This window comes from Xyrauchen texanus, chromosome 37 (genome assembly GCF_025860055.1).
Source record: "Xyrauchen texanus isolate HMW12.3.18 chromosome 37, RBS_HiC_50CHRs, whole genome shotgun sequence".
NCBI classification, from domain to species: domain Eukaryota; kingdom Metazoa; phylum Chordata; class Actinopteri; order Cypriniformes; family Catostomidae; genus Xyrauchen; species Xyrauchen texanus.
This window is the reverse complement of record NC_068312.1, coordinates 573,807-596,825: the sequence shown is the minus strand read 5'-3', so window position 1 is coordinate 596,825 and position 23,019 is coordinate 573,807. Positions and strand designations below refer to the sequence as shown.

At 40.4% G+C, this 23,019-nt stretch overlaps 1 protein-coding gene across 1 annotated transcript in view; it reads left to right on the top strand.

Moving 5' to 3' along the window:
• LOC127630610 (E3 ubiquitin-protein ligase MIB2-like) overlaps positions 1-23,019 on the top strand; it is a 242,287-nt gene that overhangs the window by 9,904 nt on the left and 209,364 nt on the right. The window contains exons 2-3 of the mRNA XM_052108221.1: positions 14,872-15,240; positions 20,358-20,529. Of these exons, the coding sequence (XP_051964181.1) occupies positions 14,872-15,240; positions 20,358-20,529 (541 nt within the window). The remainder of the gene's footprint in view (positions 1-14,871; positions 15,241-20,357; positions 20,530-23,019) is intronic.

Sequence of the window (23,019 nt, the reverse complement as noted above, 5' to 3'; positions counted from 1 at the left end):
AATAATAGTAGTGAATGATTTATTTCAGCTTTTATTTCTTTCACCACATTCCCAGTGGGTCAGAAGTTTACATACACTTTGTTAGTATTTGGTAGCATTGCCTTTAAATTGTTTAACTTGGGTCAAATGTTTTGGGGATACTTCCACAAGCTTGCTGGAATTTTGTCCCATTCCTCCAGACAGAACTGCTGTAACTGAGTCAGGTTTGTAGGACTCCTACCTCGCACACACGTTTTCAGTTCTGCCCACAAATGTTTTATAGCATTGAGGTCAGGGCTTTTTAATGGACCCTCCAATACCTTTTTTTTTGTTTTCTCCCCAATTTGGAATGCCCAGTTCCCAAGTCCTCATGGTGGCATAGTAACTCTCCTCAATCCTGGTGGCGGAGGACAAATCTCAGTTGCCTCCGCATCTGAGACATCTTTCCGTGCATTTTATCACGTGGCTTGTACCCTGCGCATTACCCCTGAGACGTAGTGCATGTGGATGCCCACGCTATTCTCCGCGCATTCAACCGCAACTCACCATGCGCCTCACCGCGACCGCAAGGAGGTTACCCTATGTGACTACCCTCCCTAGCAACTGGGCCAATTTTGGTTGCTTTGGAGACCTGGCTGGGGTCACTCAGCATGCCCTGGATTCGAACTCGCGTCTTCAGGGGTGGTAGTCAGCTTCTTTACTCTCTGACTACCCAGGCCCCCACTCCAATACCTTGACTTTGTTGCCCTTAAGCCATTTTGCTACAATTTTAGCGGTATTTTTTCCATTTGGAAGACCCAGTTGCGACCGAGCTTTAACTTCCTGACTGATTGAGATGTTGCTTCAATATATCCACATAATTTTCCTTCCTCATGATGTCTTCAATTTTATGAAGTGCACCAGTCCCTGCAGCAAAGCACCCCCACAACATGATGCTGCCACCCCCATGCTTCACAGTTGCGATTTTGTTCTTTGTCTTGCAAGCCTCACTCTTTTTCCTCCAAACATAACAATGGTCATTATGGCCAAACAGTTCAATTTCTACAAAAAATAAAATCCTTGTGCACTTGCAAACTGTAGTCTAGCTTTTTTATGCCATTTTTAGAGCAGTGGCTTCTTCCTTGCTGAGCAGCCTTTCAGGTTAGGTTGATATAGGACTAACTTTACTGTGGATATAGATACTTGTCTAGATACTTGGGGGTGGCTGTGGCTCCGGTTGTTGGCCCCCGCTAATCGCAGGGTTGGCAGTTCGATTCCGGGCCCACACGACTCCACATGCCGAAGTGTCCTTGAGCAAGACACTGAACCCCAAGTTGCTCCCAATGGCAGGCTAGTGCCTTGCATGGCAGCTCTGCCACCATTGATGTGAATGTCTGTGTGAATGGGTGAATGGGACACAATGTAAAGTGCTTTGGTAACCTCTAAGGTTAAAAAAGGCGCTATATAAGTTCAGACCATTTACCATTTGTCTACCTGTATCCTCCAGCATCTTCACAAGGTCCTTTGCTGTTGTTCTCGGATTGATTTGCACTTTTAGCACCAAACTATGTTCATCTCTAGGAGACATAATTTGTCTCCTTTCTGAGCGGTATGACAGATGTGTGGTCCCAAGGATGAACCAGACTTTTTTTTATGAGGTCTTGGATGTTTCTTTTGATTTACCCATGATGTCAAGCAAAGAGGCACTGAGTTTGAAGGTAGGCCTTAAAATACATCCATAGGTACACTTCCAATTCAGTACACCTATCAGAAGCTAATTGTCTAAAGACTTTACCTAATTTTCTAGAATTTCCCAAGCTGCTTAAAGGCACAGTTAACTTCTGACCCACTGGAATTGTGATAAAGTCAATTAAGTGAAACAACCTGTCTGTAAACAATTTTTGCAAAAATTACTCATGTCATGCACAAAGTAGATGTCCTAAACAACTTGCCAAAACTATAGTTTACTAATATTAAATCTGTGAAGTGGTTAAAAAATTCCCTGAATCCTTCTCTGAAGAGTGGAAGCTGTTATTACCACAAGGGGGAATTGATGCTATTGGTTTTAAATGTATATTTACATTTTACATGTATTCATTTGGCAGACGATTTTATCCAAAGCAACTTACAAAAGAGAAATACATTGTAAGCGAATCATCTTAAGGAGACAGTGGTTCAAAAAGTGCTGCATTACAAAGTTTCACTAGCATCAGAACAGTCGAGTTCAAGACAGATTAAAGTGTAACAAGAATTTGTAATGTTTTTTTTGTATTTTATTTAGTGACTGGTTAAGTGCTCATGGAAATGATGTGTCTTTAGCTGTTTTTTGAAGACAGAAAGTGAGTTAGCATCATGGATGGATTTGGGAAGTTCATTCCACCAACGTGGTACGAAGAAAACCGAAAGTCCGGGAAATTGTTTTGGGGCCTATTTGTGTTGGTACAACAAGGCACCATTCCTTAGCCGACCGCAGGCTTCTGGTGATAATGTAGCTCTGCAGAAATTATTTTAGGTAAGCTGAAGCAGACACAGTGACTGTTTTTTATGTCCGCATCAGAGCCTTGAATTTGATACATGCATCAAACGGCAGCCAGTGAAGAGAGACGGAGTGGTGTAACATGTTCTCTCTGTTTCATTAAAACCAAACGGGCTGCTGCATTCTGGATCATTTGCAGGGGTCTAATTGCGCATGCAGGGAGTCCTGCAATGAGAGCGTTACAGTAGTCCAATCTAGTTATGACAAGTCACTGAACAAGAAGTTGTGTGGCATGTTCAGAGAGGAAGGGTCTTATCTTCCTGAGCATAAATCTACATGGTCTTTGAGGTTTGGTCTGTGAAATCTAGTTTGTTATTGATAGTTACCCCTAGATTTCTGACCATTTTGGAAGGCGTTACTGTAGTTGAACCCAGCTGCATGGTGATTTGTTCAACAGCAGTGTTGGCTGGAAAGACAAGGAGTTCAGACTTGTCTGGGTTAAGTTGCAGGTGGTGTTCCTTCATCCAGGGCAAGATGTCTGCCAATCAGGTTGAGATTTGAGCAGTCACCGTGGTGTCGTTGGGCTGGAAAGACAAGTAGAGCTTGTTTAAATGTAGTGGGAAAAGTGCTTGTAAGTGGAGATGTGTTATATACAGTGCATCCGGAAAGTATTCACAGCACTTCACTTTTTCCACATTTTGTTATGTTACAGCCTTATTCCAAAATGGATGAAATTCATTATTTTCCTCAAAATTCTACAAACAATACCCCATAATGACAACGTGAAAGAAGTTTTTTTGAAATCTTTGCAAATTTATTAAAAATAAAAAACCACATGTACATAAGTATTCACAGTCTTTGCCATGACACTCACAATTGAGCTCAGGTGCATCCTGTTTCCACTGATCATCCTTGAGATGTTTCTACAACTTGTAATTGGAGTCCACCTGTGGTAAATTCAGTTGATTGAACATGATTTGGAAGGGCACACACCTGTCTATATAAGGTCCCACAGTTAACAGTGCATGTCAGACCACAAACCAAGGCCATGAAGTCCAAGGAATTGTCTGTAGACCTCGGAGACAGGATTGTATCGAGGCACAGATCTGGAAAAGAGTGCACAAAAATGTCTGCAGCATTGAAGGTTCCAATAAGCACAGTGGCCTCCATCATCAGTAAATGGAAGAAGTTTGGAACCACCAGGACTCTTCCTAGAGCTGGAGAGAGGAGAACCTTCCAGAAGAACAACCATCTCTGCAGCACTCCACCAATCAGGCCTTTATGGTAGAGTGGCCAGACGGAAACCACTCCTCAGTAAAAGGCACATGACAGCCCACCTGGTGTTTGCCAAAAAGCACCTGAAGGACTCTCAGACCATGTCTGGAGGAAACCAGGCACTGCTCATCACCTGGCCAATACCATCCCTACAGTGAAGCATCGTGGTGGCAGCATCATGCTGTGGGGATGTTTTTCCAGAGGCAGGAACTGGGAGACTAGTCCGGATCGAGGGAAAGATGAATGCAGCAATGTACAGAGACATCCTTGATGAAAACCTGCTCCTTAGCGCTCTGGACCTCAGACTGGAGCGAAGGTTCATCTTCCAACAGGACAATGACCCTAAGCACACAGCCAAGATAACAAAGGAGTGGCTTCGGGACAACTCTGTGAATGTCCTTGAGTGGCCCAGCCAGAGCCCAGACTTGAACCCGATAGAACATCTCTGGAGAGATCTGAAAATGCCCAAAAATTGGTGTGCCAAGCTGGTAGCATCATATTCAAAAAGACTTGAGGCTGTAATTGGTGCCAAATGTGCTTCAACAAAGTATTGAGCAAAGGCTGTGAATACTTATGTACATGTGATTTTTTTTTTTTCCTTTTTAATACATTTGCAAATATTTCAAACAAACTTCATTCACGGTGTCATTATGGGGTATTGTTTGTAGAATTTTGAGGAAAATAGTGAATTTAATCAATTTTGGAATAAGGCTGTAACATAACAAAAGGTGGCAAAAGTGAAGCGCTGTGAATACTTTCCAGATGCACTGTATGTCTGTGAGTGCAGGTAGGATGGACGGAGAGATGGCCTGGAGAAGGTGTGATGGAATGGGGTCAAGGGAACAAGTGGCGTGGTTGGAGAGGAGGAGTTTAGGGACCTCAGTGCCAGTCAGAGGAGAGAACATAGAGACAGAAGAGTTGCATACAGGAGGCGGGTGTTTGACAGGGTGTGGTGCTGACAATGTATTGCTGATGGTTGTAACATTAATAAAAAATATGGCGAAGAAATCTTCTGTCAGTGATGTGTCAGGAGGTGGAGGGGGAGTGCAGAGAAGTGTGTTGAATGTTCTAAACAAGCTGTGAGTGTCTGTGGTGCTGTTGATCTTGTTCTGGTAATAGGAGGTTTTTGCAGATTTAACATTTATCTGCGAAAGTTAAAAGCAAAAGCTGATACTTTCCTAGATCTGCTGGATCTTTAGACTTCCGCCATCTCCTCTCAGCTGCCCTGAGGTCAGTCCAATGTTCACAAAGCACTATAGATAGCCAGGGGCTGGGTGGTGTAGTACGTGCTGGCCTAGAGGAGAGAGGACAGACGTTGTCTAGACAGGTTGTTAAAGTGTCACAGTTTACATCAAGCATGGAAAATACATTTATTGTGGGAAGAGAGGTAGAGACAGCAGTGGAATGGCGAGAGGGTGAAAGAGAACGGAGGTTACGGCGAAAGGAAACCAAAGGTGGAGTCTGTTTTAAAGTAGATGGGAGAGTCATGTTGAATCGAACAAAGTAGTGATCAGAGACCCGTAAAGGAGTAACAAGAATATTTCAGTTGGTACAGTTACATGTAAAAATGAGGTCCAGCTTGGTGTCCGATCTGTGTGTTGCTGAAGTGCTTAGTCTTTCCAAGTCAAACAAGGCCAGAAGAGCATGAATTTCAGTAGCCTGGGGCTTGTCTTGGTGTATGTTGAAATCTCCAAAAAGTGTCTTTCCATCTTCCGGGAAGGAGGACAGCACGACATCCAACTCCTTGAGAAAGATTGCCAGCTGACCTGAAGGGCTCTAGATGTTAACAACATGGATTTGTGTGGGTTGCATAGTAGTAATAGCATGGAATTCAAAAGAGGTAGTGTTACATGGAGAGTAGTGTGGTGAAAATGTTCAGTTGTTTAGAATGAACAAACCTTTTCCCCCACCCCTACTGGTGTGTCAAGGGGTGCGAGTGAAGGAGAAGTTGTTGAAGAGAGCAGCAGGTGTTGCTGTATCCACTGGACATACAGTATCTAGTCTTTAGTAGGTCTTTACACGAGGAGGGCTTAGACTAGGGCTACCGCTTCTGCTGCCATTCTTAATGCTGCTTAGCAACAAAGCTAGTCACGTGGGCAACCGAATCTAAGGTTTGCGTGAGGTGACTAGCGCAGGAACAAACGCGACTTCAGTACACTGCATACAAACAATGCTAAACTTTAGCAATAAATAATACTCTAAAACAAGTGAAGCACTGTTTATAGACACACTAAAAACAAAGATAGTTTTTAGTATATGTTTATCAAGCTCATTTGGTGTCCACAAACTTTTGGCCACCTAGTGTATGAGTGTTTTTCTAGCTTGTAATTTTTTTGTATTTTTTTATGAGAAAAATTTGCTTCCATGCAATGTCTGATGCCTAAGAAGGCCAAGACCAAGTTTCAAGGGATGATTTTGTGCAAACAGCTGGCATATATTAGCTTAGTTAATTGAAGTGAATTTCAGAACAGCTTGTGGGGCTGGGTGAAATGGCCAAAAAAATTATATCTCGATTTCTTTTCACCCTATTTATGATATTCTATATATATCTTGACAGTGTTCTCAACAGTGTTTTTTTAATCAGAGGAACCATCATTCATCCAAACAGCTTTTGTAGCTAGTAGATACAATATTTTTAAAGGCATTGAATAAAAATCTATTTAAAAATAATAAAGGTATATATAATGATACATAGTAGATACATATTTTTACCAAAACATCTTTAGTGAATGAACAAGGTGTGCAAAAATTCCTCCAATTATTTTTTACTTTTTTTTTAACCCAGTTGAACTTTAATACTAAATGATTTCTATGGGACCCAGTCAATGGTGTTATTATATTATAATACTAAATTATCATTTTTATTTTGAGAATTAGATTTGTTTATATAAAAGTAATATACTGTAAATGTCCTCTTTCCTTCACCTTCACCTAGAGCTTTTATTTTGACACTGCAAGTGCAATGTGTAGTTTAAAGTAGTGTGCAAACGATATATTTTTGCTGAGTTCGATAAATTTTCCTGTTTGGCTGATTAGTTCCTTAAGGGCGTGAGGGCACCTTGAGAATCACCTGCTTGCACTTGAAGAAGCCGAGATACAGTACTGTGCAATAGTCATAGGCACATAAGATGTTTCACAAAAGCATTTGTCTTAAGATGGTTATTTATATCTTCAGCTTTAGTATGTCAATAGTTAAAATAAATGTTAGACTCTCAAACATTACATTTGCAAATAGAAAAGATTAGAATAGAAGAACAGGGAGCCCCCACAGAGACCCCCACTGAACATTGTGTCAGTCTGAGATTACATGAAGAGACAGAAGCAGTTGAGACAGCCCACAGAACTGTGGTGAATTCTCCAAGAAGCTTGAACATCCGATCTGCCAACAACCAAGAAAAGCTGTGTGCAGGTGTATCTAAGAGAATTGGTGCTGTTTTAAAGACAAAGGTGGTCACAACCTTTGCCAATGCAACAACCTTGCATTGCGTTTTTACCATCGGAGAGAGCGTAAAGTTAATCTAGTGTATTAACTCTCTGGGGTCGACGGACGCCCCGGCGTGTCCTGCTGGATATTTTCGTCATTACAGCAGAAACAACTTGAAATACTCCGTCATTTTTGGGTATACAGATAAGTGTAAGACATCATTAGAGACTATTAAGGGTCTACTTTTATTTGTGTACACTCACAATAACAACAAAATCTTGTGCTTTTGTAAAATAAAGAAAATAAAAAGGGTGAGCTTTCAGCAGTCTCTGTGTTCACGAGCATATTTCTGAAACAAGTCACAAACATTAACTGAAACTCCGCAAATACTTATCACACAAACATGAAACATATGTCTAAAGAAAGCTTAAAATGTCTACTTTTAAATAAAACAATTAAAATGAAAAACAAATATTCTCCTGCAATGCAATACAAAGCGATGTACAGTTTCTCCTGGCTCAGCGAATTATCTCTAATGTGATCACACCCACCAGCAGAACGCGCCATTCATACGCTAATGTGCTGAGACGATCAATGCAAATGGTGAACGCCCCCGACTGTGAGATTTGATGTAAACACAATTCATTCACTTTACTGTGTGTTTGTCAAGCCAAATCAAGTCAATTTTATTTGTATAGCGCCTTTCACAACACACATCATTTCAAAGCAGCTTTACAGAATATCAGCATTAACAGACGATAAAACTGTAATGTCTATAAAGTTGATTAATCATCATTGCGTAATTTAGATAAAAAAAGATTTTTAATAGCGTTTAAAAATAATTAAATGATAATTGTATTAATAACCCCAGTGAGCAAGCTGTAGGCGACTGTGGCAAGGAACACAAATAACCTTGGGAGAAACCAGACTTACTGTGGGGTCAGTGCCCCTCTGGCTAACATTATGAATGTAATGTAAATATTAATTATGTATAGGTAAAATCATGGTTTAAAATTATTAAACTAAGTGTTAAGGGTCAGTGATTAAACATTGATTGTGTTTGAACTGTAAGATTAATGACCAAAGTCTTTGAAGTCCATCCTGGATTAACTGCAGAAGTTCACATAGATGCATTGTCCTTGTTAATTGGCTGATGAAGGCTTTTGTTGGCAGTAGTTAGTCTAAGCATTTCATTTCAAGATCGTAGTCCATAAATAGACAGAGGTGATGCAGGTTGGAGTTGGCATCATTTCATCCTCTGAAGTCCGTCATAATAGATTGAAGTGATGTTTGGCTGGCACCGGCTGCATTTAGTCATCATCATTCTGCGACATGTAGCAGTGGAGTCCAACATGAAGCAGGAATGGTGCTGGATCCAGCCGGTTCTGGTGACCTCAGGATAGGAGTCCCGAGGTTGAGACAGGGAAACAAATAAAAAGATGTAAGCGTAGATGCCATTTAATTTATTGCATAGTTAGAGATCATGCTCAATGTTTCTGGTTTCTGGTTCCGGCAGACCCAACTCAAGCAGCGTAATTGTGGGTTGGAGGATAAATGAGGTGAATGCCTGGCTAAATAGATGAGTCTTTAGTCTAGACTTAAACTGAGAGAGCGTGTCTGCATCTCGAACAGTGTTTGGGAGACTATTCCATAGTTTAGGAGCCAAATATGAAAAGGATCTTCCGCCTTTAGTGGATTTTGATATTCTAGGAACTATTAATAGGCCAGAATTTTGCGATCATAATGAACATGTTGGAATATAGCGTGGTAGAAGATCACTTAAGTACTGCGGAGCTAGACCATTCAAAGCTTTGTACGTAGTTAACAGAATTTTTAAATCAATACGGAATTTAACAGGTAGCCAATGTAACGATGATAAAATGGGGCTAATATGATCATATTTCTTGGTTCTCGTCATCACTCTGGCTGCTGCATTTTGAACCAATTGAAGTTTATTTATTGATCTTGCTGGACATCCTCCCAGTAATGCATTACAATAATCTAGTCTTGAGGTCATGAACGCATTAATTAGTTTTTCGGCATCAGCAACCGAGAGCATATGCCTTAATTTAGCAATATTTCTTAGGTGGAAGAATGCTGTTCTACAAACATTTGTAATTTGATTTTCAAAGGACAGATTGGTATCAAATATAACACCTAAGTTCTTCGCTGTTGAAGATGATGTAACAGTACATCCATCTAGAGTCAAATTATATTTTAGTGGCTTATTTTTAGAGTTTTTGGTCCAATAATTAGAACCTCTGTTTTGTCAGAATTGAGTAGAAGGAAATTTCTGGCCATCCAATCTTTTATTTAATTAATACACTCTGCTAATTTTGAGAATTGTGAAATCTCATCAGGTTTTGAAGAAATATAAAGTTGTGTATCGTCAGCATAGCAGTGGAAACTTATTCCACGATTCCTGATAATATCTCCCAGGGGAAGCATATATATGGAGAAAAGCAGAGGCCCTAAAACTGATCCCTGTGGCACTCCATATTTTACTTTTGTTTGGTTTGACAATTCCTCATTTACATAGACAAAGTGGTAGCGGTCTGCTAAATATGACCTAAACCATGCTAATGCCACTCCACAAATTCCAACATAATTCTCCAGCCTATTCAAGAGAATGTTGTGATCTATCGTATCGAATGCAGCACTAAGATCTAAAAGCACTAGAAGAGAAATGCAGCCGCGATCAGTTGATAAGAGCAAGTCATGTGTAACTCTGATAAGTGCAGTCTCTGTACTGTGATGAGGCCTAAATCCTGATTGAAATTCTTCATATATACTATTTCTTTGTAGAAATGAACATATTTGGGAGGATACTACCTTTTCTAGTATTTTTGACATAAATGGGAGATTTGAAATCGGTCTATAATTAGCCAGTTCTCCAGGATCAAATTGTGGCTTCTTAATTAGCGGTTTGATAATTGCCATTTTAAAGTTTCTTGGGACATGTCCTAAGCATCGCGAGGAGTTAATGATATTAAGAAGAGGTTCTGATATTACAGGAGATACCTCTTTTAAGAGCTTAGTTGGTATAGGATCTAACAAACAAGTTGTGGCTTTTGATGTTTCGATAAGTTTTGTTAGCTCTTCATGACCTATGATAGCGAAGGATTGAAGTTGCACATGAGGGAAATTATTCAGCACTGTTTTCTGAGGTGCTATGACAGATGATTGCATAATTCCAATTTCCAGTTTGTAACAATACACAGGCGAGGAAACTCCTGGATAGTAAGGAAGAGTTAACATTTTCCTCAAAAGAAGAGTGGGATTCCGATGAACATTTGTATTTTGAAGAGAGACTTGATCCAGCCGAGGATACAATTTCGGACGAGTAAGTCATTTAGTTTTCTTTAGTTGACATGCTATTTTATATAAACATGTACATATTTTACAGGCAAGTTTTAGTTACTTTTAAATTATGTTTCAGCTAAAGCAGGTATTTAAATTGTATGCTGTATAATATAAATATGATATGTAATATGATATAAAAATAATATGAATGTTTAGAATATATTTTATCTAGTGTTTATGCTGCCTCATTATCATCAACAATGCTTGTGCTTGCAAATATGTGTTCAGGTTAAATGAGTAAATATGCACTTTAATATTAGAAAATCACCATCTTATGATTTCTGAAGGATCATGTGACACTGAAGACTGCAGTAATGATGCTGAAAATTCAGCTTTGATCACAAATTGCATTTTTACAGTATATTCAAATAGAAAACTGTTCTTTTAAATTGTAAAAAGAGCTCACAGTATCAATGTTTTTACTGTATTTTGGATTAAATAAATCCAGTCTTGGTGAGCAGAAGAGACTTCTTTTTAATGGTGTGTAGGTCTAAAATTAAGTAAAGTTTTTATGTAAAGAATATGTATAGTCAGATTACTTCTTTTAACTTGATTTTGATCAAGTCTCCTCACATTCATTCTCTATCCCTGATTGATAGGCCCAGGGGAGGGGTCTTTTGTCTCCTGAATTACAATCAATATTCATGATAGTTCACGCCTCCTCGCATATGACCTTTCTAACACTAAAAGTGTCTTACAAAAGTTAAATTACTATATTGTTTTGTATGAATGAGTGATCAGGATGGTTTTCACATAATTTTGTAGCAAAAACTCTCGGCTGCAAGATCCAGTTCTCAAAAGGCTTGTGGACAAATGTTTAGCATGTGTTATATGACCTTATTTCAGTGACTTAAAAATTAAGTTTTTTCAAAAACCATGCATAAAGGTTATTTTCTCAAAAATACAAACCTGTACATACATGTTGCTCACACATTATTGTAGCCCAGTTTGTGCTGAATACAGTGTTATCAGACTTTAGCCATTAATGTGTTTTTAAGCAACTGAAAAGCACAAATGTCAAGGCATGTCAAAACTTCTCCAGGGCCCAAAACACCTTCATACCCAAGAGGGTTGAGTCACTGTTTGTGGACAACACAAATGAATGGGGTGAACTGACTCTTATAAAACAGCATTTTTATCGTAAACTCTACTCCAAGATCATTCTAAAAGGACTGTCTAGTGTAAAACATGTTGAAGATTAGCTGAAAGGTGGTCAGTTAATTAAGTGATGAGCTGTTTATTTAGCACACTGAAGCTTCTTCTCCATAGACAAGAACGGCCTCTTGTCTCCTCGCCAGTGTACCGCAATAGAATGTCTATGGGAGTGCCGCGTTATGCTATTTTAGGCCAAGTTTGTAGGCTCCCCTTATCCAACTTCTTCCTGAACATGGAAGTGTTCCACGATTCGACTGTTTTCAATTTCTGGTCTCCTGTGTTTTCACTTGCATTGGTGTATATTCTTAGCAGGTAATGTGAGGTTTAAGGTATTAGATTTGTAAAAAAAATTAAAAAAGCATGTGGCTCTGTAGTGTCAATACTTGACAAAGTCGAAATGTCTGTTTTTATTGACATTGCCTCACCTGAGTGTGTAGATGACATAACGCGATTGTCCATCAGGTATGTTGAATCATGAACTGCTTGAGTTGTAATGACATCCAACAACAGCACAAGTTGAGCCTGAAGTTCATTTTTACTATAACACTTAAATAGTTTTTGTTTTCCATCTGGATCGCTTGTTTGGGCAGTTTTTAACTGGCATCTCGAGACCAGAAATAGAAAACAGGCAATTCAAATCATCATGATTGTAACAAGTGTTACTGTAACTGTAGATTATAAGGATTCTGATGAAAATGACAAATCAATTTGTTTTGTTGTTACGTGCTATTGTGTTACTGCAATAATAGACCGCTGTGCAACACAGTCTCATTTAAACGGTCTGCATATCAGAGCCGCGGCAGATGTGTTTGAGCTCATGTTGTGTTAAAGTCCTCACCTGTTTCATTCTCCCAACAATTACTTGTCTAATGATAAAAAGACAAATATCAATAAAATGATATCATATACCATTTGCAAATATGAGCATATCTCATTTAAACAGATGTAATTCACGAACCACCAGAAAATCGAGTGTTTTGATCCTGTGGAACACTCACATTATATGTTCCTCTGAACTGAAGCATGTGTTCTGTCAGTCTGGATCAAAACTCCTCTGAGTTACGAATGTTACGTGACAGTTAGTCTGTGATGATCCAAGCAGGCAATCTGGGCCGTTTAAACAGTTTGCTGCTCACTGGATCTGCATGAACGCGTGAGAGTAAATTCAAAGTAAAAACGAATAAAAGCACTTCATGAGCGCTATGAGTTAATATTCACTGCTCACTGTATGAACAATTAGTTTGATTCGGTCTTTTACATGTGGAAGTTTGATTGATTTTTTTTATTTTTTAGCAATATTAGATGTTATTTACTATATTAAATTGTGTGATATATTGGCAACGACCATAAAAAAACCCATATTGCTCATCCTCTAGTTTACACTGTTCCTCACCTGGTGAAAAGCTTCGTTGATGATAATGAGGCAGCATAAACACTAGTTAAAATATAATTAAACATTCATATTATTTTTATATCATATTTATAACATACAGCATACAATTTACAGTGCATCCAGAAAGTATTCACAGCGCTTCACTTTTGCCACATTTTGTTATGTTACAGCCTTATTCCAAAATTGATTAAATTCATTATTTTCCTCAAAATTCTACAGACAATACCCCATAATGACAGCGTGAAAGAAGTTTTTTTTTTTTAAATCTTTGCAAATTTATAAAAAAGAAAAAAGAAAAAAAATCACATGTACATTAGTATTCACACCCTTTGCTCAATACTTTGTTGAAGCACCTTTGGCACCAATTACAGCCTCAAGTCTTTTTGTGTATGATGCTACAAGCTTGGCACACCTATTTTTGTGCAGTTTCTCCCATTCCTCTTTGCAGGACCTCTCAAGCTCCATCAGGTTGGATGGTGAGCATTGGTGCACAGCCTTTTTCAGATCTCTCCAGAGATGTTCAATCGGGTTCAAGTCTGGGCTCTGGCTGGTCCACTCAAGGACATTCACAGAGTTGTAGCCACTCCTTTGTTATCTTGGCTGTGTGCTTAGGGTCATTGTCCTGTTTTAAGATGAACCTTCACCCCAGTCTGATGTCCAGAGTGCTCTGGAGCAGGTTTTCGTCAAGGAAACCATACATTGCTGCATTCATCTTTCCCTCAATTCTGACTAGTCTCCCAGTTCCTGCCGCTGAAAAACATCCCCACAGCATGATGCTGCCACCACCATGCTTCACTGTAGGGATGGTATTGGCCAGGTGATGAGCAGTGCCTGGTTTCCTTCAGACATGACGCTTGCCATTCAGGACAAAGAGTTCAGTCTTTGTTTCATCAGACCAGAGAATTTTGTTTCTCATGGTCTGAGAGTCCTTCAGGTGCCTTTTGGCAAACACCAGGTGGGCTGTCATGTGCCTTTTACTCTGTCAAAGTGACCATCGTGTTCTTGGTCACCTCTCTGACTAAGGCCCTTCTCCCCCGATCGCTCAGTTTGGCCAGGTGGCCAGCTCAAGGATGATGGATGCCACTTCGCTCATTGGGACCTTCAATGCTGCAGAAATGTGCTGTACCCATTTTTCAAACGGTTACAGCACAGAAAAGTTCTGTTTAGTACAACAGCACGCTTGCTTGTGAGATATAGATCCAACATGACATTAATAATAAAATGTTAACCACCTTTGGGTTATTAGGATCATTCAAAATTAATCAATATTTTTAGCCAGCCCTACAGATCAGGATCAGGGGAGTGTCCTGCTTATTATAATCATACACTGATTCTGGGATGTAGGCCTGTATAATACTTCTCAGTCACTCATTTATACTCTGGATTATCTTTCTTGTTTAAGACTGGAATCAAAATTCCTGCTTTATACCTAAACAGGTGTTTCCTGCACTGCTTTTCAGCTGCTCCTCTCAACTGTAACTTTAAGCTAATGGGCGGCTGTGGCTCAGGAGTTTGAGCGGGTTGTCCACTAATTGCAGGGTTGGTGGTTCGATTCCCATCCCACATGACTCCACATGCCGAAGTGTCCTTGGGCAAGACTCTGAACCCCAAGTTGCTCCCAATGGCAGACTAGCACCTCGCATGCAGCTCTGCCATCATTGGTGTGTGAGTGTTTGTGAATGGGTGAATTAGACAGTGTACTATATCACTAAGGTTAAAAAAGCGCTATATAAGTGCAGACCATAAAATGAGAGGATTTGCTCTGAAATTTGTTTGGTTTATGTCTGTGAATTTCAAATGTTTCTTTGTCATCCTTTGTGTTTTCAGTCAACCCTGATCTGTCTCCAGAGACCTCCCTACTCGGCACGCATCCGCTCCCAGTGCCTCGACCCCAAGCAGCGAACGTTGCCGTCACACACTCCCACAGGAAGCACAGTGAAGTGGGCCACGGCGGCCAGCCGGTGCGCGGGAGCATGGAGGTGGGCATGCGCGTGGTCCGCGGAGCGGATTGGAAGTGGGGTAACCAGGATGAAGGCGAGGGTCATGTGGGCACGGTAGTGGAGATCGGGCGGCAGGGCAGCACCACTACACCCGACAAAACTGTGGTGGTGCAGTGGGACAGCGGGACACGCACCAATTACCGCACCGGCTACCAGACCGCGTACGACCTGCTTCTGTACGACAATGCACAGATAGGTGAGATGCTATTGAACTTAACTATTACTGTTGTGTACAGAAGACAAAAGGGGAAGGGAACTGTACATGGTATTTGGGTCAATCTATTAATTTATTCTTAAATTAACAGATATTCTAAAGTTACTTTATGAAAGTTATTCTAAACTCACACAAAACAATGATTAGGGTTCACCTCTACTGTGATGAACATGCTTCCAGTTTCTGAGTTTCTCGTATTTATTCAGTGGTGTAAAAAATATTTAGATAAAATGAAATAAGTCACATTAAAAGCTAAAATTCTTTGTTTTGGAATAATCTTTTATTAGTATTTCTTAAAAATAAAAAAACTAGCAATAAAACTGTTTTGTTTAAAAATAAAAAGTGAAAAACTTTTGTCCACCAAATCAAAGTCATGTGGTGTAACTAACATGCAGGTATTCAATCTGTTATCATGTGACAAAAAATGATTAAATAGAACATAAACCCCTTTCAACTCTCCAGACTGTATGAATAAAAAAAATACAAAAATGGACATTTAAATGAAAGGCACATTTTGTTCAGGTCAAATGGAGTACTGCTTAGAAAGTACATTTTACGTTTATTATGAGGTCATTTTAGACACTTCAGTTGTCTCATGAGTATGCACTTTAAAGGAAACTGACTTTATTTGTCTGCAGGGGGTCTGGTGTTGTCATTGATGCCTTTAATTTAGTTCTGAAGTGCCAAAGTTACATTCACATTGCATTTATCAAGGTCAACTGTCTTTCTCCCCTTATTCTCCCCAATTTGGAATGCCGAATTCCCAATGCACTCTAAGTCCTCATGGTAGTATTGTGATTCAACTCAATCCGGGTGGCGGAGGACAAATCTCAGTTGCCTCTGCGTCTGAGACGTCAATCCGTGTTTCTTATCATGTGGTTTGGTGAGCACGTTACCGCAGAGATCTAGTGTGTGTGGAGACTTCACGTTTTCCTCCGAGTCATTCACGCATAACTCACCATGCACACCCCCGAGAGCGAGAAACAGTCACTCAGCATGCCCTGGATTCAAACTTGTCTTCTTTATTGCAGAGCTACCCAGGCCCCAAATGGGATTTTTGTTAAACTTTTCTAAAGACTGTTTTTACAACATTATCGTGATAGACGATTACGATGAGTGTCTGATATGTGGATGTGCGGTTGTTACAGAGAAATATCAGAGCACTAAATGGTGCTATTGACCAATCAGAAGCCAGTATTCCAGAGAACTGTGTAATAATGAGAGTTAAAACTCAGTTTGTAGCTCTTCGGTACTAACAATTAGGTTGTATTCTCCTTTATCTTAGCATCCTGCATTACTCGATACAACTAATCCTTAATAATTGAAAAATAAGGGTATGCAAGTGCAATGTCTGGCTGGAGGCGTTGACCATCACTCTGCGTCTAGCAGGGAATCTTCCAAGGGCTGGGGAAGCCGACAATTACCCCTCCCTGACATCCTCCTGACGTGGAGCTGACATAGATGACCCTAGCTCTGCTTCCCCAGCCAGCGAGTCACACACCACACACACAGATACTCTTTGTTGCAAGACCCATACATACACATTCCCCTTAATAAAATAGTAAATGCCGGCCAATTTGTTCCCTAGATTATTGGATGGGTGAGGCAGGATTTAACTGCAGCCTTGACACTATCTTTTTGTCCCCGAAATTGTATAGTGACCATCACTACAGGGTAATTATGGATATTCCCTGTGTACACACCTTAACTTCACCCACTGACTTGTGTCTTAAGCCTCGGATTTAACCAAGCTTTGGTGAATGGAGGTTTGATTACAACTTTAATCCACCAAGGCTTGATACGTACCCCCTTAATACTTACAGGTATCCAGTATGCTCCTGCTCGACTGGGGGCGGCCTGTGGCACGTCGGGGATCTGGACCATTGTTTCCACCCCCATCGCAGGGCATCGGTCCTGGAAGTGCCCTGGCTCCCCTCAGCTCCATCAGACCAGCCCCAACTTCATGCCTACACCCGCAGAAGCGGATTCACCAGTCTGTGAGGGAGAGCAGCGAGGGTTAGGGAAAAATGGCGGGTTGAATGGCCCACGGGACTAGGGAATCAGGTTTGGGGTTCGAATTCTCAGTTTCCAGGGAGTAGGAATAGAATGTGGGAAGGAGACTAGGAGGGAGAAGAGAGAGTGTGAGAGAGAGAGAGTGTGAGAGAGAGAGAGAAGAAGAGTGCTTGTCGGCCTTCGAATATCTCACTAAATGGTGCTCAGCCAGCAGAATTGCCTCCGTCAGTGACGCCGGGAGGTGGCACTGGACCCACTTAGCTTTTCCTTTCGGTAGCCGGGCGATTAATTGTTCCATTACTACCAGATCGAGTACTTCCTCAGTGTCACATTCTTCAGCCAGCAGCCACCTTTGGCAGATGTCATGGAGCTGTTGGACGAATGCAAATGGACGGCCGTGCTTGCAGAGGGTCCACGAGCGGAAGTGATGCCGGTGCTGTTCTAAGCTGCGGCCGACCCATTGCAGGATGTCTTTCTTCAAGTCCTTGTACACCAGGAGGTTGGCTGCGGGAAGTAGATGGGCCACGAGTTGGGTTTCCCCTGACAACAGCGGCAGCAGGCGGATCAACCACTGGGTGCGCGCCGAATTCCATGTTTCTGCTGTCCGCTCGAAGAGCTCTATCAAATCCTCCAGGTCATCCTGAGGTCCCATTTTGGTGAGCGTGATGTCAGGTATGGCCATAGGTGGATCCAAGGTCATGGCTGAAGATCCCTCCGAGTGTACCAAGCTCTGTAGTACCTGCCGGTCCTCTGCTTGAGCCTGAAAGAGCACCTGGATTTGCTGCTCCAACTCTGATGCATGCGTCTCTCTCTCTCTTCTCTGGTTCTTTTATTCCTCCCATCTCTCACTGCAAACACAAACAGCTGTGAGAAATAATTTCCCACATGTGTCAATCCTCACCGTTCTTCCTCACTCATCTTCACTCTCCACAGACGTTGCTCGGCCACAGCCACATTTTTATTTGATTATCATTTAATCTGCAGTATTTTTGTCAGCCAAGTATCAATTAACAGTGATAATAAATTCAAATTGTATAAACATCCATTAACAGTGACAACACTGAAATCTTACATATAACCAGTTATGACAGAGATAAAAGGTTAATAATTGATCAGGATAATATGATCAGATAACAAGAAAATCTGTAATTGGTATTGGCTGTAAAAATGTTGATCAGAGATTCCCTATATTCAAACTTTCTGTGATGTGGTTGAGATAATGGAGAAGTTTCAGGGTTATGGTTAATTATGAGAAACTAGGGCTGGGCCATAAAACGATATCAATATATATATCACGATAAAGAAAATCCACGATAAGCTTTCGAGGAACTTTGTATATTTACTGCTTGTTGCTAAAAGGCTGCGTTTCCACTGGGGCGGAAGAAATCCGCCTCAAAGGCGCTCACAGTGTTAGGAGAGAGCTTGCTCCGCACCGCTGCCAAACCTACGATCCACCTTGCGCGAGCACGACGCTCGGCTTTCATAGGAATTAATTGAAAACGCTCTCAGCTTCGATCACAACATGCCAGTGGTAACGTAGGGTCAGACTGGATGAACTTGCTAATGCTAGCTGCCTTGCTAACGATTAGGTTACGGCGGACACCAGATTGATTCCATCCGCACCGCGAGACTTCATGACAATGGTTGCGCCCTCTCATCGTCTCTAGTGAAGTGCGCGACAGAACAACAGCTCTGATCGTTCTGCGCTGTAATCTTGAATATTGTTCTCTTGCACCAAACATGCATCATTTCTGTCCTGTCCCGCTCCACAAGCATATTTTCAAATGCTATTAATCGGCCGTCTGTGAACATGTCACACTAAACATTGTAAGATTGGTGATTTTGCCCTGCGATGAGAGAAATCCTTTAGGATTCCTGAAATTTGTCTCAGACAGAATCGTGGCCAAAATCGTACAGTGTGCACCCGCCTTAAGTCAACTTTTTCCCTCAATTGAATTAAGTAATGGCGTCTTCAAGACTTGTGCAATTAAGTTCACTTAACTTGGTGATCATATAGAATGAACATAACTATATAACTTAAGGTAACTAGATGCAATTAGACTTAACTCAGATTTGCTATTTAAATATTGTTGTTTTAACTTATTCATTTTAATTGATTGGACTCAAATTTAGGTCACACAATAACACAGCTTAACAAATGTACATTAAAATTGATTCTTGGTCAATCATTAAATAAATGTATTTCTCCACAGAAATGCATATATGTCGTGTACTTCATTTGCACATTCACAAGGGGAACTGACACAGTGCTAACAGGGTCCAACTTGACCAAAGGGGACACAGATCACATGATGATCAAATGGTGACATCACACAAACATAAATAATACTACAAAAGAGCTAAAACCTCTAGGAATTCTTAAGAACAACTATTGAAATGTCCCCATATATTCCCTTTGACCAAGGAAGTGTAATTAAATAATTCAAGTGCAAGGTATTGTGGGTATTCCCCAGAGCCTCAATTTTGTACTCAATAGTTTGAGTTATTAAGACTTAAAATCTTAAGTCAAGGGATTATAAAGAAAAATAAGTTCAAGGATCTTAGATTGTTGACTTATGAGCCCAAAACCTGACATTTCAAGTAATATTTCATTTTTAAACTTGATTTTTCCAGTAATGACAACATTAGGGGTTAACAGTGTATGTTATATCTGTCTGTCTGTCACTAACAAGAAAGTAGCATGGTGTTACCCTGTTTGTGACATGTGCTATGGTTCTATGTTATTCTTTCAGTGCTTTGGAGTAGCATGTTAATATAGTGTTATGTGAGTTTGGATATCAAACAGTTCTTCAGCAGTGACTGAGGCTGTTGTGTTCATGACTCAACTAAAGAAATACTTTACGCTGAATTGAAATGCTTTTGCCGCATCATTCAAATCTGTTTCTGATTAATGGAGTGAAAGCGGACATGATGACAGAATTTAAAGGGCCACTTTTAGAGACACTGCTGTTGTAGCATGGAGCGTTTCCGCACATTTCAGCTGCACATTGACAAACAGTGTTACATTTCTGATCCTGCTCTTTCCATTAATAATAATTCATATTCATGTTTCTTTTTTCTTTTAGGTGTCCGACATTCAAATATCATTTGTGACAGCTGTAAGAAGCACGGCATTATGGGAATGCGTTGGAAGTGTAAGGTGTGTTTCGATTATGACCTGTGCACTCAATGTTACATGAACAACAAGCATGACCTGACGCACGCCTTCGAGCGCTACGAGACGGCACATTCACAACCGTGAGTCCCGTGTTCTCTCTTTTCTGCACGCCTTAGAGATGTGTGAATGTCAGACCAGCGCTCGCATTCACAACTCCACACACAGACTTGTAGCTTTTATAACATTGCTGGGAGGGAAACTCACCCACAAATGAATATTCTCTCATCATTTACTCACCCTCATGTCGTTCCAAACACACACAACTTCCTTTCTTCAGCTGAACACAAAAGCAGAAACTTTGATCACTGTTTTCCGGATAATTAAAGAGAGAGAGGACTGAGGCAGCTCATTAAAAAGCTGTGACACCAGTGTTCTACATAGCAATATTCCGTTGTACAGATTAGGCATGTCAACAAACATTTAACAAAATATATAAATGCAGATAATATAAGAAATTTCAAGAAATCATATTATTATTTATACATTTAAAATGGACATTATAACTGAAATATATACATATGAATTGGAATTGAAACTTATTTTGATGTATGGAAGCATGACCTATGAATCGCTTTACGTATCGGCAGGTGGCTGGCGAAGCACAGCACTTGATTTACTCAGTGGGATCGCGTCTCTCTCCATGTTTGCGGCAGAACAGATGCCGGTAGGAATGTTTGACGGCATCATCGTCTGAGCGGGGCTGATAGTGGAAGATCAGTTTCACATAATGAGCGACTCAGATTTTTCCTCGTTTTCTTTCGGACTGTAAAGTGACTGGAATAAATGGTGAATCTCTTCCCATCACTCTGGTACAAGTTGATCTTTGTCTCATCTGTCCATAGGATGTTGTTCCAGAACTGTGAAGGCTTTTTTAGATGTTGTTTGGAAAACTCTAATCTGGCCTTCCTGTTTTTGAGGCTCACCAATGGTTTACATCTTGTGGTGAACCCTCTGTATTCACTCTGGTGAAGTATTCTCTTGATTGTTGACTTTGACACACATACACCTACCTCCTGGAGAGTGTTCTTGATCTGGCCAACTGTTGTGAAGGGTGTTTTCTTCACCAGGGAAAGAATTCTTCGGTCATCCATCACAGTTGTTTTCCGTGGTCTTCCGGGTCTTTTGGTGTTGCTGAGCTCACCGGTGCGTTCTTTCTTTTTAAGAATGTTCCAGACAGTTGATTTGGCCACACCTAATGTTTTTGCTATCTCTCTGATGGGTTTGTTTTGATTTTTCAGCCTAATGATGGCTTGCTTCACTGATAGTGACAGCTCTTTGGATCTCATATTGAGAGTTGACAGCAACAGATTCCAAATGCAAATAGCACACTTGAAATGAAATCTGGACCTTTTATCTGCTCCTTGTAAATGGGATAATGAGGGAATAACACACACCTGGCCATGGAACAGCTGAGTAGCCATTTGTCCCATTACTTTTGGTCCCTTAAAAAGTGGGAGGCACATATACAAACTGTTGTAATTCCTACACCGTTCACCTGATTTGGATGTAAATACCCTCAAATTAAAGCTGAAAGTCTGCAGTTAAAGCACATCTTGTTCGTTTCATTTCAAATCCATTGTGGTGGTGTATAGAGCCAAAAAGATTAGAATTGTGTCGATGTCCCAATATTTATGGACCTGACTGTATAATTGAAATGAAATGTAATGAAATGAACACTCTACACTTAGTTTAAACGTTAAACTTCTGCCGCACCATCATGTGACACAACATGATAAACGTGAAGTCCACATATGTGGAAAGTAGGACCGCGTTCCCTCAAAAGTTGAATATGTTTGAACATGAACACATCTGTGGGTCTATTCTCTTTTTTATTTTACTTTTTTCAAATACAATAACAAACATCAGATACAACACAAAGAAGGCAACCGCCACAAATACAAAACGACAACAATCAACAACAAAAAAAAAGAAAAGAAAAAACCCACCAAAAAGGGAGATACAATGTAAGACAGTTAGAAAATTTACTTTATCAGATTAAGTCATGTGGTACTATATTTATATAGTTCAAAAAGGGTTTCCAGATTTTATGAAATAAGTCACTCCTGTTTCTCATTGAATATGTGATCTTCTCTAAGGGTACACAGCTGCAAATCTCCGACAACCACAATCCAATTGGCACATCAGTGTCTGCTTTCCATTTCAAAGCAATAATTTTTTTAGCTATTATTAACAACATTTCAGTAAGCTTAATAGCTTGTCTGTTTCGGAGGTTAGAGTTGGTAAAATTGCCTAATAAACACACCTCTGGATCCATTGGAAAATCAATTCCATGAATCCGTGATATGCTATCACATACTTGCACCCAAAACACCTTAACTTTAGGACACAACCAGGTAGAATGCAAAAATGTTCCTTCTTCTGTACCACATCTGAAGCAGAGGGGTGTAGTAGAGCTGGTGTAAAAAATGTAACTGAATTAATCTATACCTAGAATTCAAGGTTGAGGTAACCCCATCTTTACATAATTTATCCCACAGGTCCCCATCTATTCTTACCCCCAAATCCTGTTCCCATCTCCTTCTGGATTTATCTGGGTCATGTAAAGGCTG